The 16,987-nt window shown below is 43.0% G+C and overlaps 1 protein-coding gene across 4 annotated transcripts in view; it reads left to right on the top strand.

Annotated features, from left to right (window-relative positions):
• SIN3B (SIN3 transcription regulator family member B) overlaps positions 1 to 16,987 on the top strand; it is a 218,213-nt gene that overhangs the window by 184,565 nt on the left and 16,661 nt on the right. For 3 of the 4 annotated variants that reach the window (XM_029614191.1, XM_029614189.1, XM_029614190.1), the window contains one exon: positions 3,820 to 3,914. In XM_029614191.1, the coding sequence (XP_029470051.1) occupies positions 3,820 to 3,914 (95 nt within the window). Of the gene's footprint in view, positions 1 to 3,819; positions 3,919 to 16,987 lie in introns of those variants that run through there. The other variant, XM_029614192.1, reaches the window with a different exon arrangement.

Here is a 16,987-nt window from a genome sequence, read left to right as displayed (position 1 = left end):
GGAGTACTGTGTTCAGTTCTGGAGACCGTACCTTCAAAAAGACAAAGACAAGATGGAGGCGGTACAGAGAAGGGCGACCAGGAAGGTGGAGGATCTTCATCGGATGACGTACGAGGAGAGATTGAAGAATCTAAATATGTACACCCTGGAGGAAAGGAGGAGCAGAGGTGATATGATACAGACTTTCAGATACTTGAAAGGTGTTAATGATCAAAAGACAACGACAAACCTTTTCCTAAGGAAAAAAATCAGCAGAACCAGGGGTCACGATTTGAAGCTCCAGGGAGGAAGATTCAGAACCAATGTCAGGAAGTATTTCTTCACGGAGAGGGTGGTGGATGCCTGGAATGCCCTTCCGGAGGATGTGGTGAAGACCAGAACTGTGAAGGACTTCAAAGGGGTGTGGGATAAACACTGTGGATCCATAAAGTCAAGAGGCTGCCAATGAAGAGTGGGTGACTCGCCAGAATGATGGCTACTGCCTGGAGTCAATACCCTTATTAAATAAACATACACAGGCTTGACTCCAACATCGCTCTAAGCTTCAACAGCAAGAGGAAATGTGGAAAAAAGGATTCACACTTACAAAGAGGGGAGTAGCTGGCTTGTTACGGCGGTTACTACCCCAAATCAAATAAACCTGATACTTCACTTTCAATGCATATACAGCATAGTTCTCTGATTCAACGGCAGGGGAGAAGAAAAACTGATACTTCACACATCCAGCAGAGCTCTCTGCTTCAACGGCAGGGGAGAAGAAAAGAGGGTTCGCACTCACAAAGCGGGGAGTAGCTGGCTTGTTACGGCGGTTACTACCCCAAACCAAATGGGCCTGATACTTCACTTTCGATGCACATCCAGCATGGCTCTATGCTTCAACGGCATGGGAGAAGACTTATACGTCACGCATATCCAGCATAGCTCCCTGCTTCAACGGCAGGGGAGAAGAAAAACAACCAATAAGGGCTAATAACATAGTCTGGGTAAAACAAATAAGAATGGGTGCAGCTTGCTTATTGCGGCGGCTACTACCCCAAACTAATCAAGCTAGATATTTCACTTGGATGCAGCTCCATCACTGCTCTCTACATTAAAGGTGGGGATGGAAGGGAAATAGAACCAAGAGCTAAGAGAAACAGATAAGTATGAGAGAAAATATGTGTGAAGCTTGCTGGGCAGACTAGATGGGCCATTTGGTCTTCTTCTGCCGTCATTTCTATGTTTCTATGTCATTTCATTTCTATGTTTCTATGTGAGGACTACCGTCCTGCTTGTCCTAGGAGAAAGCAAAGTTACATACCTGTAACAGGTGTTCTCCTAGGACAGCAGGATGTTAGCCCTCAGGAAACCTGCTCGCCACCCTGCAGAGTTGGGTTTCTCCTATGTTTGTTGTTTTATTTTTTGTACTTTACTGTTACGAGACTGGAGAGGTACTCCGCGTGGACGCACAGATAGTGCATGCTCAGTGTGCCACTCAAAGTTTCTAGAAACTTCGGCAAAAGTTTTCTGTGCCAAGCTCCATCTGATGATATCACTCACATGTGAGGACTAACATCCTGCTATCCTAGGAGAACACCAGTTACAGGTAAGCAACTTTGCTATCTTTATTATAGGCCTAAAAGAGGCTATGGTCAATTTAGGGACTCCAGGAAGCATAGACCAGGGAAGTAGTTATCTTCCTAGTTGTTCAGAATGAAAGGAAGAAATTGTTCCTTTCAGGGAGCAGAAAGACCAGAGCAGAGTCATCTGGTTCCGCAGGAATCGCCCATTCTTCCTAGTGAAAGTCAGCAGGTTCTCTCCTTGCAAATATCTGTGGCTGATTGCCTTCAACATTAATACTGAGAATGAACTGACATAACTTTTCAGTTAGTGGGATTTGGATGTGATTCAAATGGCTATGCCCTAGAATTCGCTATTCCAGTTTCTGATGCCTTTATGGTTTTCCCATGCATGTCTCCTATCAAAAAGGTAGCGGATTCAGGCTACCATTGAAAACCTTTAGTTCATGCAAGCAGTGGCTTCTATTTCACTCAAAGCTCAGAGTCGTGGTGTGGAGATTAAAAGATTATTCCCTCTAACTTGCTCCACAATAAAAATAAACAAATATTTTTTGCAGTATTACATGAAGAACATACTCTCAGCGTATGTTCCTAAAATCCAATACATACAATCAGGCTTATATAATGTTTCTAAACACAAAGTCAGCATGATAAAACAAAACATTAAAATAATTTTATCTTAACTGACCAATTACAGTTACATCTCTGTATTTTATTCAGATACTATAGGTTTTAAGTCCTGAAGAAATCAACAAGTCAGCATGACCTAGGTTCTCATTGTACTTATCTACAGCACATTTTATTATAAGAAAAGATCCCAATTGTATCTGTTTTCTACCAATTATGATTATCTTTTATTTTGTCCATTGAGCCAAGACATCTACTGATGTACAAACTCATAAAAATTTGTTTACATATTTTTCTTTTTCTTACAATCTAAATAACTTCTATTTTTGTTCAAGGCAAGTATAAAATCAATCAGGAAAGAATATTGTAAGCCAAAGTGAACTATATTGCACTACATTGCACAGAGAGATACAATAAAGCTTTTTGACTTCCTCAATAGTCTTCGCATCTCCTATTGTTGAATAGTCTCGGCTTGCTTATTGAAAAGCCTTTGGGCTCACTCAACGAGAAATTAAACTTCTTCCTGGGTGGAGTGAACAAACCCTTTCCCTAGAAGATAATTGCAAAGCGGCCACTTAATGATCTTTGCACACATTCACTAAGCATTAGTGGATATATATGTACAAAGGAGGATGCAACGTTTGGTGCTGATGTTCTCAAGTCAGCCCTAACATCTTCCCTCCCAGATTAATGGTGCTTGGATACCCATATGTCTGGACTGGTGTAGCATAAGGAAGGAGAGGTGTGACTTACTTGATTAATTTCCTTTCCTTGAATCCTGCTACATCAGTCCAGGACCCTTCCAGGAATTTGAACCGTGTGAAGTTTTTTTTATTTCAGTGTACCTCAGATTACAGAAATTAGTTGATTCAGCTCATCTAGATGATAACTGGAGGTTCACTTGTTCTTTTACCTTTTCTTATTCCTCTTCATGAACCAAAAGAATTCTAGATGGTATTTTATTGGAGGAGGATCCTTTTTAGGTGTTGTATTCCATGTTATTTTCAAATTATTTTTGAGTTGTTTTTTGACATGAGAATATTGGCTTTTGCACTGTGGTAACAACCAATGATGTCATCGAAAAAGGCGTGTATTTTGTCTCCATCTGCTAGTAGAAGACGTTTACCCACACATTGGGTAGGATATATAGCAGGATTCAAGGAAAGGAAATTATCAGGTAAATTAAATGTCTCCTTTTCTTCATAATCAAGTGACTTAAGCAGAAACCAGCTGCTATTTCAGTCTTGGCATTAGAATTTGTTCTAGGTGTGTTTATAGGAGTAAGGCAGGGGTCACCATGATTTAGAATATCCACAATGAATATACAAGAAATGCATTGGAGGCTTAGTATATGCAAATGAATTTCATAAACCTGATAAAACCTGACAGACTATGGGATCACTAGGGCAGATTTAGGAAACCCTGTGCTAGGGTAACTGGTTCATCATAGGCAGGGCTTGTACTCATATTTATAATTGTTTTTTAATTTAAAATGAACTTCTGTAAATCTTCAGGAAGTCTGGTTTATGATGTGAACATACCAGGTCTATACAATTCAGCATTTCACTGTATCTTGTAATAGCAAAAGCTGAAAACTAAATCACTGTATTTTTCTTTTTTCAATTTCCATTAGCACTTGGCCAACTACATGGAACAGTATGTTGGTGTGGAAGGGTCACAGAGCAGTCAGAATGATGGGTTCCTGCTGAAACCTGTGTTTTTGCAACGGTAAGCTATGGTATTTATATAGACTTGTCCGCGTTAAGGTGTTCATCAAGTTATGCATTTTCTAATTCAAGGCACTTAATGTCTGTGGTCAGGCCTTGTGTGCCAGTGTTAGCCAGTTTGTGGTTTTGGAGCTACAGTATATGCAACTCTTCCTGGTTCTCCATGTAGCTCCACAGAATTTTCTTAGCATTCAGACAGGTTAACCCACACCAGTGGGTTATGCACCTCTACCAGCAGATGGAGACTGAGCAAAGCTGATGTCACGGTTTATATATATGCCTGTGCTGGCATCAGCCTGCCAGTATTCTCCGCCTTCAGCAGATGGTGAACGTGCATCTCCCTATTGGGGATTACTCAAAAAAAGAGAAAAGAAAGAGGAAATTGATTTACTTCACTCTCCTGTGGTGATACCTTAAGGTCCCTCCCTCAATCAAGTTTTCCTGAGGTGATATCTGCAGATCCCTCCCTTAGATGAGTGCCTTGGTCCGGTAGCTAGAATTCTGGCGTGAACTTAGTTGTAAAAACAAAACAGCTGAGAAGCTAGTGGCTGCGGGAAGCTAAGTGCAGCGGTGAAGGCCTTTGCCTTTTGCACCCACAGCCAGAGACCAACTCTGTAGTCAGCTGGGACAGGCTGAGTTCAGGTAAGGAGTAAAAAAAAAAAAAAAAAAAGGAAGAAATAGTGAGGGTTTCCATTCCCCTTCTGGCCTCTGAGCCTCGGTACGCCGATACAACATCCATTCCCACCTCCAAGGGAGCTGGGGGAGTCATGGCAACTTGGCGGGTTGTGCAGCCTTTCTGGCTAGGCCGCACTCTCAGGCTTTGCTTAGATGCTGCATGCTAGGCCGCGGCGGTGTTCGCGCGCTTTTCTGCGCACAAGTCTTCCGCGAAACACTGACGGCTTGCGCTTGCACGCCCAGGTGTATACTTTGGTGTGGGCGCTCAGCTGGGTTCTCAGGTCGGCACCTACCTGGACTATGTGTTGTGCGCCTATACTTTTTGGAGGCTTATTGGACAGGCCTTGTTTTTGACTGCCTTGTACATGCTTGCTTGTGCGGGCACACAGCTGGGAGCACAATGGTCAGACACTTTGGGAGCGTGCTGCTAGCGGGTGTTTACTTTTGTCCTGTTTGCCATATTTAAGCATCTCAGCTTGGCACCACCCCCACCCCCACTAACTTGTATCAGTGCTGCTTGGAGGCTCAGGGAGAGTTTTCTCCGGTGAAGATTTGTAGGGCGGTGGCAAGCTCTTCCTTGCATACATTTGCCAGGCATTATCGGCTAGATATGGCAAGGGAGGATACGTCTTTTGCTAGGCAGCCTCCCACCCTTCTGGGGAGTAGCTTTGGTACATCCCACTTGTGTGGACTGGTCTGCCTGAATGTAGAGGAAGGTGAAATTACTTTTTACTTAATAATTTCCTTTCCTCTAGGATAGGCAGGCCAATCCATCGTCCTGCCCTGGGCTGCCTTTTGGCAGTCAATTTTCTGTTTTTTAGGTGTCTTGTCAAGGATATTTGTTGTATGGATGGAAGGAGCTTAAATGGGTTCTGGACCAGCAAAGAGCATGGTAAGTGGAATAGTCTTTGTTTACTGTTCGTTATGTAAGAACATAAGAAAATGCCATACTGGGTCAGACCAAGGGTCCATCAAGCCCAGCATCCTGTTTCCAACAGTGGCCAATCCAGGCCATAAGAACCTGGCAAGTAACCAAAAACTAAGTCTATTTCATGTTACCATTGCTAATGGCAGTGGCTATTCTCTAAGTGAACTTAATGCAGGTAATGGACTTCTCCTCCAAGAACTTATCCAATCCTTTTTTAAACACAGCTATACTAACTGCACTAACCACATCCTCTGGCAACAAATTCCAGAGGTTAATTGTGCGTTGAGTAAAAAAGAACTTTCTCCGATTAGTTTTAAATGTGCCCCATGCTAACTTCATAGAGTGCCCCCTAGTCTATTATCCGAAAGAGTAAATAACCGATTCACATCTATCTGTTCTAGACCTCTCATGATTTTAAACATCTCTATCATATCCCCCCTCGGCCGTCTCTTCTCCAAGCTGAAAAGTCCTAACCTCTTTAGTCTTTCCTCATAGGGGAGTTGTTCCATTCCCCTTATCATTTTGGTCGTCCTTCTCTGTACCTTCTCCATCGCAACTATATCTTTTTTGAGGTGCGGCGACCAGAATTGACCACAGTACAATCTGGATAGACCCAGAAATAAACCTTAAAAAACATGTATCTGCAAAGATCAAAGAAGCCTTCTACAAACTACTAATACTAAAACGACTAAAACCACTACTAAACCATAACGATTTCAGAACCACACTACAATCCCGAATCCTGACAAGCCTGGACTATTGTAACTCCCTGATGGTAGGCCTACTCAAAGCAACCACACGACCTCTCCAAGTCCTCCTAGACGCGGCAGCCAGAGTCCTTGCCGGTAACAAAAAACAGACCACATCACCCCTGTCCTAAAATCTCTGCACTGGCTCCCCATAGACAAAAGGATTGAATTCAAAGCGCTAACCATGCTACATAAAACCACATATGGGAAAGAAATCAAATGGCTAAACGACGTAATACACCCACACATTCCACGACGAAACACAAGATCTGCAAGCAAAGCATTGCTAGAAATTCCCCCAGTTACAACAGCCAAACGCACTACAACCCGTGACAGAGCATTCTCAATGGCAGCCCCTACCCTCTAGAATAAACTCCCAGAAAACATAAGACTACAGAGCGACACAAAAACCTGCCGAAAACACCTCAAAACATGGCTATTCCAACAAGCCTACAGAGAAGGCATCGGATCAGAAAAATATGAACACAGCCATCACCCACCAACTTGCAAATCACGCTAAAACCCTCTTAGCACACGGCTCATCAACGAACTTCATTCAACTCACTACCAACTTCTGAACCCACTACCAACCCACCCTTTAGAATCTTCCTGTACCTCTTATTTATAACCCTCTACAGTGATCACATACTACAATCAAGTACACTTTTACACCTTACAATTGTTAAACTTTATTAGGTTTTTCTTCATGTTAAATGTTCCTATGTATTATTGTTTCAGCTGCATAACGTTATATGTACTGTTCTTCCTACTGTAAACCGTTGTGAAGGCCAGCTCCAAACAATGGTATATAAAAGCACATTAATTAATTTGCACAAATTTCTACAAACCTGATTTTGCGTTGTCATTATGGGCTTTTGTGTATAGATTGAGGAAGGAAAAAATGCATATTATCCATTTTAGCATAAGGCTGTAATATAATAAAATGTGGAAAAAGTGAAGGGGTCTGAATACTTTCTTAATGCACTGTGTATCTGAAGCTCTGGGAGTTTCTATTTTTCTCTTTTAATATCTCTCTAGTTGCTAGTAAATGCATATATTTATGTCTTAGCAACTTTTTTCTGATGGCATTGTTTTGCAGCGATGATATTTCTGGCATTGATTGTGCATTTTCTATGTTTAAATCAGGATCTAAATGCCTAAAGCCACTGATTTATCTTTGTATTGAACCCATTTGGTTGGCTGTATTGTTGTGTAAATCTCATTGGAATATAATATCTGATATGGTTTGGATGTGAGGGGGGAGGGGGAGTGACATCTTCCTCCATAGTATGGAGCCTATTTAGGTTCCACCTGAAAAAAGGGTAAGGGGTAAAATAGGGGCTTGGGTTTTGGGATAGGGCAAGGGGGGAGGGGGGAGGGGAATTTTCAGTAAATTATGCTTTTGATTGCAGACCGTTATGAGTATGGTTCTTGGTTCTTGCTGGTACAAGTATGGGAACAATGAGGTTAAACAAAGATTTTTGATTCCCTATTGTTATGCCTGTCAGTCGCAGATGGCTGCTACCTCTCATGCTCATCTCTTTTTTTCCCCTGCCCTGTCAAGTCTGGGAAGAATGCCGGTCTCTGCTAATCCCCGCCGACCTCTATGGCGTTCCCAGGACAACGTGGGCGCTGCTGATTGCCATCTTGGATCCGGAATTACTTAGGCACGCGCGCAAGGGCCTCCTTTGTACAGGTCATGGCGGTAACCTTGGGGGCGTCCCCTCCCGATGATGTCAATCCGCTATTATATTTAACCTGACTAGCCCTTGCCTTCCACGAGTTAGCAAGGAGTTTCATCTTGCTGAATCCGCCTCATTCGAGGACTTCCTGTTCCTGACTTTGGTATTGGCATCCAAGGCTCTGAGTACCCGCTCCTCGGGGGCTCCCCTACGTTCCCGGCTATCTGCTCCTCGGAGGGCCTACCTGCCTGCTTCTCAGGTCTCTCTCTATCCTGGAATGGGAGGGACACGAGCTTTTCTGTTATAATGATCTCTCACCAGCTACCCTAAAAAGACGTCGAAATATGCTACCACTAGCGGCACTATAACGAAAGGAGAGACACAAGTACCGCTTGCTTTACCCATGGGGCCTAGCTTTCACCATCAATGGAGTCATGTCAAAGGTGAAATCACTGGAAGAGGCGTCGTCCATCATGGAGGCAGCGGGACTGGAGCTGGTAACAGGTGAAAAGAAATGAGCAATGAAACAGCCTCTCCAGAAACATAGAAATGACAGCAGAAGAAGACCAAATGGTCCATCCAGTCTGCCCAGCAAGCTTTCACACTTTTTTTTTTCATACTTTTCTGTTACTCTTGTCCCTTTAACTTTTTTGGTTCTATTTCCCTTCCACCCCCGCCATTGTAGATGGCAGTGCTGGAGTTGCATCTGAGTGAAGTATCCAGCTAATTGGTTTGGGGTAGTACCCACTGTAATAAGCCAGCTACTCCCATGCTTGTTTATCCAGCCTGTGAATTCAGTCTTTGTTAGTTGTTTGAATATAAATCCTCCTTTCATTCCCCCTGCCGTTGAAGCAGTGAGCTGTGCTGGATATGTATTCTAAGTGAAGTATCAGGCTTGATTTGGGATAGCAACCGCCGTAACAAGCAAGCTACACCCATGCTTATTTGTTTTACCCAGACTTTGTAATTCAGTCCTTGTTGGTAGATGTCTGAATATAAAACATCTTTTCTTCATTCCCCCTGCCGTTGAAGCAGAGAGCTATGCTGGATATGCATTGAAAGTAAAGTATCAGGCATTTTTGGTTTGGGGTAGTAACCGCCGTAACAAGCAAGCTACTCCCCTGCTTTTATGTGGATGCAAATCCTTTTTTCCACATTTCCTCTTGCCGTTGAAGCATAGAGCAATGTTGGAGTCGCATTAACCGTGTGTATGAAATGGCAGCGAGCAGGCAAAGGAGGTCGCCTTCTCAGATGGAAATCAGCTGAAACGACACCACAGTTGCCAACAGGGGAGACACCGGGACACCAAGAATGACTCCCTACCAGAGCTATCCCCCCAGGAACTTGTGAGACAAAACTCTGAGGTTAACATGCTTTTTTTCTTGTATGATTTCAGCAGCCCAGTGAGAAAACTGAGGAGTAACTATGCAGAGCTGAAAGACTATATTGATAAAAGACTGATTAAGATTGTGGTAGACATTGAGTCTATATGCTTGATAATTGGTCATTTACATTTAAAGCCAAGTTAAAAAAAAAAAAAAAGGATGGGCAAGGGACGAAACAAGATACGGTACCATTTTCTCATTCTTATCTGTTAATGATATGGGGAAAGACAGATGGTAATTAAAAAAAAAAATCTTGTAATGGAGGGAGAGAGGGGGATGAGTCACTTTCTCAGGGTAGGATTCGCCAGGGTTATGGTGAATAAAGAAATAGGATGGAGAAATGGGAGGGGAGGGGGTAACGAGTATCAGGGGAAATAAGGGAAGGAGGGAGGGAGAAGTAAGGAACATGGAGGAAGGGATAAGAATTTGTTAACCAGGTCAGGTACAGGTTGGGGATACTGGGATATTAAGGCAAGGGGATTCATCTGAGAAGTTAATAATGGCTAAGATAAAGAATGTGAAGGGTCTTAACTCACCATTTAAGCGGCAGATGCCATGAAATTTATACTGGTAAATGTATACTGCCCAAATGAGGATCAACGATAGGTATTGGACGAAATTGGGAAACAGATGATGTCACTTAATGATGGATATGTGGTGGTGGGGGGAGATTTTAATATGGTAGGAATGTCTAATCTAGATATCTCATTGGGGATGACAGGCGTTGCAAAAAGAGACAGATTGTCATTGAAGCATGGCACTTAGTGGATATATGGAGAATAAAATACCCTACTAGTAGAAATTAGATCTTTTACTCCAGAACATATAATTCATATTCATGACTGGATTATTTCTTTATAGATAGAGAACTGGTCCCTAAAACTAGAAAGGTGAATATAGAGAGCATAGCAAGGTCCGACCATGCTTCTGTCTGGTGGGAAATAAAGCGGATAGATTCTGAAGGAGGGAAAACTATTGGAAACTTAATGATACACTGCTTAAAATTAAGGAATATAAGCTGAAGATTCAAAAACAAATAGAGGAGTATATTCCCACCAATGTGGGGACAGAGATATCCCCTATAGCTGTATGAGAGGGTCTAAAAGCTACAATAAGGGGCTACTTGATTAGCCTGAGGATCTATCACAAAAGGGAAAAGGAAAAGAAACGGAAAGAATTGGAGCTAAAATTACACAATTTGGAGACAATACATAAACGACACCCTGGGTTGATCCCCTTGAAAAGCTTAGACGCAGTGAGGGCAGCATTAAAAGATCTGGATGCAGAAGCAATAGCGTATCAATTGGATTTAGTGAAACAAGAATACTATGAGTATGGCGATAAACCAAGTAAGCTGTTAGCCCACAAGCTAAAAGGTCACGCACAAAAACCTATATATATCGTATTAAAGATGCTCAAGGCCAAATACAAATGGAGGCTAAGGCTATCAAGGACCGTTTTGTGCAGTTTTACACAGAGCTTTTTGACGAGGAGAACACATCATCCCAGTTGGATATAGGAAAATATTTAGAGGGGATAGACCTCCCAGTGTTACACCCCCCAATGCTCAGGAGATGCTAGGCTGGCCAATTTCTATAGTGGAAGTGAAGGAAACTATAAAAGGGCTGAAATCTGGAAAAGCACCAGGATTGGACAGCTACACTCCGTTATTTTACAAAACATATGTAGAAATCTTAGCCACACCACTGATTCATACGTTTAAATCCATTAGAGAGGGGGACCTGATATTGCCATACGGGAATATGGCTGGGATAACCGTTCTTCCTAAACCCGGCAAAGATGAGTCTAGTTGCAAATCTTACCGGCCTATTTCCCTGATCAGTTTGGATCTCAAACTACTGGCAAAAATATTAGCCAGTCGCCTATGTTCAGTGATAGGCACCCTTGTCAAAAATGATCAGGCGGGCTTTATTCCCGGGAGATCCACTTTGGATAACATACGGAAGTTCCTTGATCTAATCTCGATGGTCCAGCATAGGCATACTCCGTCTTTGTTATTAACAATAGACGCGGAAAAAGCCTTCGATAGGGTCCACTGGCCTTTTTTGTTTGCAGTATTGGATAAGATGGGGATGGGCGGACATTTTCTGGGATGGGTACAAGAATTATATCGGGAACCCTTAGCATGCTTAAAAATCAGTGGTAGTTACACCCAGCACTTCACCATTAAACAGGAAGCAAGACTGTATGCAGTCACATCATGAACACTCCCCCCACAACCCAGCAAGGGGCCGACCACTTCGACCCCCGCCACCGCCCAAGCAAGGAGTCGTACCATCAACAACTGCACCTAGTTGCTCAGTTAGTAACCACTGACCTCACACCTGTCAAGTCAGACAGTTTTAGCCACTGCATAACCCCCAATCGGCTTGGGCTACCCCCACCCCCCCAGCTGCGATAACGCCAAAACCCCCGAACAGTAACTTCAACCAAAAATTAGGGACGGGCGGGTATCAGCGACCAGACGCCACGGCAGGTAAATTCGAAATGCTTGCCAGACCCCCAGGACCCTCCCACCTTTCCTCCCACTCCCTTCTGCCCCTGATGGAGGGGAACCAATAGGTTCCCCGGAAAGCAAGAGGTTTGAAAGTAACCTCCAACTCCCCCTCCTCTGCCTTGCCTCACGGCACGAGCCCAGATGCGGGCGGAAGCATCAGTCCTGGCTACCCATATTATATGATATGCCAAATCCTAAAGGGTTTTGTAGCCTGAAAGAGGATGATCTACCCAGGGGAGAGGTTTAAAGAATCCCTGTCCTGTATCGAGCAGGTCAAGGGTGGGGGAGTAAAAGGGGAGGGGTTGGGAAGGGGGGAATAAATAAAAAGACAGGTTGAAGTATTATGATATGTATATGCTGGATGCTGTTGAAGTTTTGTTATTGTATGTATCACAACTCTCTCAATAGGCAGTTAAATACAAAAAAAAAAATGTGAACTTGGATGGGCAGCTTCAGAGATGAAAGTCTTGTATTCTCTCCCTTTGTTGAGCATTGCCCTAGATCAGGAACTTTCATTCTTATGGATTAGGACATCAGACTTTAGTCTGTGGTTATCCTTTCCCCTCCCCCTCTCCTCCTATTCTCCCCCAGGGGCCACCTCAAAAAAAGTTTTTAAAAAAAGGTAAGAGATTGGGGTTATTGCCTTTCTCTTTTATTGCCTTCCTGTGTGAGCCTTTGCTGTTTGTTCTGTGCATAGGGATGGTAACTTTAAAACAAGCGCACGAGCACCCACAAGTGCAAAAATGCAGGAATTTTAAATCGTTTGCGCAGTTGTGCATGTACTGTTTAAAATACACCTAGCACAAGTATGTTCACTCCTAATTTTAAGCAGTTACATGAACAAACGTTAATTGCATATCTTCCTTAGGAATTTGAAAGTTTTAACGTGCGCAGCTAAGCAGATTGTAAAACATGTGCTTGCGAAGGAAATAGCCAGTTTGACCAGTTAGTCCACCAGTTGGCCCAGTCTATCTCTAGATCATCCAGACCCCTTTGGTTCTTCAGCTTGAACTCTCCCTCACTTTTCCCAGACTCCTCACTCAGTCAGTTTAGGATTACAACAAGTTTTCATCAGACTTACATCTCATCAAGAGCAGAAGTAAGTAAGTGTAGATAACAGTCCAACGCGCATGCTACGGGCATGTGATTTAAAATCCGTATTTGTGAGTAAATGTTGGCCCTGCCCAAAACTCCCTGACACGCCCTAACTCCTAACTTTTCTTCTGCACATTGAGTTGCTTGAACACACGTATATATAAGCATAATTTGACTATTTTAAAATGCGATTTGCTTAGGCTTGGCCCAGATACTCATGTGTATGGGCTTTTTAATGCAAGCAACTCTTAATATTCACCCCACAATTTTGGTGAAAAAGTTTGGCTGTAGCATTTTGGAGCTGTAGTAAGTGAAAAAGCTTTGATTTTCCTTTTCCAATCAGGGTGTGTTTGCTCATGACAGGAAGGGAAAGCTTTATCAGCTCCCCTTGAGCTCAGGAAGAAACCTGCATTCATCTTGGCATATAGAACATATTAGCAGATGGGGGAAGGAGGAGGAAATCTCTGCCGCGCTTGTGGGGAGAATAAGGGGGATCAAGAAGCACAGCGAATTAGTGGCTTTGGGGGGCAGGCAAGGACTGCATCAGAAAGGTTGTTGGCTCAGAAAAGTAGTCCAAGTGCCTATAATTAAAAACCCACCTGAGCTAAAAGATTCCAATTTATCCTTGTCAACTGAAAAGCAGAATGTAAATACAAACAAAAAACACACTTTGAAATGTTTGTATGCTAATGCCAGAAGTCTTAGAAGTAAGATGGGAGAATTAGGGGTAGATTTTCAAAGGGTTATGCATGTAACCCCCGAAAACCTACCCCTGCGCGCAAGGAGCCTATTTTGCATAGGCTCGGCGGCATGCACATGTCCCGGGGCTTTCAAAAATGGGCGGGCCAGGGGCGTGGCGGTGGTCCCGGGGTGGTCCCGAGTCCTCCGGCACAGTGGCCTGTGCCGGGGGATAGCGCACCAGCAGCTGGCCGGTGCGCGCAAGTTAGGCAGGCGTAGCTTCTACAACAAAGGTAGAGGGGAATTTAGTTAGGGCTGGGGTGGGTTAGATAGGGGAAGGTGGGGGGGAGCGGTAGAAAAGTTCCCTCAGAGGCCGCTCTGATTTCGGAGCCACTTCGGAGGGAACGGGGAAAGCCATCGGAGCTCCCCTTGGGCTCGGAGCGAGCAAGGTGCACAAGTGTGCACCCCCTTGCACGTGCTAACCCTGCGCGCGCTAGCTTAGGTAATAAAATCAGGTGTACATTCGTGCACGCCAGGTAGCGCGCACAAATGTACCCTGCACGCGTAAAATTTAAAATAGGCTCCTCAGAGTATAAAACATTGAATGATGACAGACTTAATTGGCATCTCAGAGACATGGTGGAAAGAGTATAACCAAGTACAGATTATATCGCAGTGACAGAGAGGAGCATCTTGGTGGTGGGGTGGCACTTTATGTCCGGGATGGCATACAGTCCAACAGGATAAAGATCCTGCAAAGATTAAATGCACAATCAAATCTTTATGGGTAGAAATCCCTTGTGTGTTGGGGAAGAGTATAGTAATAGGAGTATAATACCGTCCAAAATGGTGAGACAAGACAGTGAAATGCTAAGAGAAATTAGGGAAGCTAACCAAACCAGTAGTGTAGTAATAATGGGAGATTTCAATTATCCCAATATTGACTGGTAATTGAAACATCCAGGCATGCTAGAGAGATAAAGTTCCTGGATGCAATAAATGACAGTTTTTTGGAGCAATTGGTTCAAGAATGAATGAGAGAGGGAGCAATTTTAGATCTAATTCTCAGTGGAGCGCAGGATTTGGTGAGAGAGGTAACAGTGGTGGGGCTGCTTTGCAATAGTGATCATAATATGATCACATTTGAATTAATGACTGGAAAGGGGGGGGGTCAGTAAGTAAATCCATGGCTCTAGTGCTAAACATGCAAAAGGGAAACTTTGAGAAAAATAGAAACAAACTGAAAGGTGCATCTACAAAGGTTAAGAGTGTGCAACATGCATGGACATTGTTAAAAAATACTATCCTAGAAGCACAGTCCAGATGTATTCCATGCATTAAGAAAGGTGGAAGGAAGGCAAAACGATTACCAGCATGGTTAAAAGGTGAATTGAAAGAAGCTATTTTAGCCAAGAGATCTTCATTCAAAAATTGGAAGAAGGATCCATCAGAAGAAAATAGGATAAAGCATAAGCATTGGCAAGTTAAATGTAAGACATTAATAAGACAGGCTAAGAGAGAATTTGAAAAGAAGTTGGCCATAGAGGCAAAAACTCACAATAAAAACATTTTAAAATATATCTGAAGCAGAAAGCCTGTGAGGGAGTCAGTTGGACCGTTGGATGCTCATGGGATTAAAGGGGCACTTAGAGAACATAAGGCCATCTCGGAAAGATTAAACGATTTCTTTGCTTCGGTGTTTACTGAAGAGGATGTTGGTGAGATACCCGTTCCAGAGAAGGTTTTCATGGGTGATGATTCAAATCAACTGAACCAAATCATTGTGAACCTGGAAGCTGTGGTAGGCCTGATTGACAAACTGAAGAGTAGTAAATCACCTGAACTGGATGGTATACACCCCAAGGTTCTGGAAGAACTGAAAAATGAAATTTCAAACCTATTTCAATTAATTTGTAACCTATCATTAAAATCATCCAGTGTACCTGAAGATTGGAAGATGGCCAATATAACCCCTATATTTAAAAAGGGATCCAGGGGTGATCTGGGAAACTATAGACCAGTGAGCCTGAACTCAGTGCTGGGAAAAATCATGGAAACTGTTAAAGAATAAAATCACAAAACATTTAGATAGACATGGTTTGATGTGACACAGCCATGGATTTACCCAAGGGAAGTCTTGCCTCACAAGTCTCCTATATTTTTTTGAATAAGTGAATAAACGTAGACAAAGGTGAACTGGTAGATATGGTGTATTTGGATTATCAGAAGGCGTTCGACAAAGTCCCGCCTAGGAAAAATAACCCTTGCTGTAGTTATACAATGTTAGGTTATATCTTAGGAGTTACCACCCAGGAAAGAGATCTAGGCTTCCAACAGTAGATTGGCCACTGTTGGAAACAGGATGCTGGGCTTGATGGACCCTTGGTCTGACCGATTATGGCATTTTCTTATGTTCTTATGAAATTGTCTGCTCAGTGTGCTGTGGTGATCAAAAAAAGCAAACAATGTTAGGAATTATTAGGAAGGGAATGGCAAATAAAATGGAGGATGTCATAATGCCTCTTTATCGCTCCATGTGAGACTGCACCTTGAATACTGTGTGCAATTCTGGTCACCGCATCTCAAAAAAGATATAGCTGCATTGTAAAAAGTACAGAGAAGGGCGACAAAAATGATAAGGGGCATAGAATGGCTGCTCTATGAGGAAAGGCTAAAGAGGTTAGGACTGTTCAGTTTAGAGAAGAGATGAATGAGGGGGGATATGATAGAAGTCTACAAAATCATGAAAGGATTTGAACAAGTTAATGTAAATTGATTATTTACTCTCTCAAATAATAGAAGGACCAGGGGGCACTCTATGAAGTTAGCAAGTAGCTCATTTAAAACAAATGGAAGAAAATTCTTTTTTCACTCAGTGCATAGTTAAGCTCTGGAATTCATTGTCAGAGGATGAGGTTACAGCAGTTAGTGTAACTGGGTTTAAAAAAGGTTTGGATAAGTTCCTAGAGGAAAAATACATAAACTGCTTTTACGGTAATTAATTAGCAATATTGGCTTGTGATTTATGTAATGTTTGGGTACTTGCCAGGTACTTGTGATTTGGATTGGCCACTGTTGGAAACAGGATACTGGGCTTGATGGACCCTTAGTCTGACCCAGTATGGCATATCTTATGGTCTTATGTTCAGCCATTTCCCACCGGTGTGCTCACTTCCATGGCAGGAACAGTGGACATTTTGGAACTGTGGCATGGAGAATCTGACTCGGGGCCTCTTTATTTGATTCCTGCAGTGCAGGAGTCTGCTTCTAATCCCTCCAGGGCCACATTTGCTGCTGCATTTAAAGAGACAGTTACCTCATTTTCAGATGCAGTCCCTTGTTCAGCCAGGGCTTCAGTTTCTGC

This window comes from Rhinatrema bivittatum, chromosome 8 (assembly GCF_901001135.1).
Source record: "Rhinatrema bivittatum chromosome 8, aRhiBiv1.1, whole genome shotgun sequence".
Lineage (NCBI taxonomy): Eukaryota > Metazoa > Chordata > Amphibia > Gymnophiona > Rhinatrematidae > Rhinatrema > Rhinatrema bivittatum.
The sequence above is the reverse complement of the archived record's forward strand: the minus strand, read 5'-3'. Positions and strand labels throughout refer to the sequence as shown.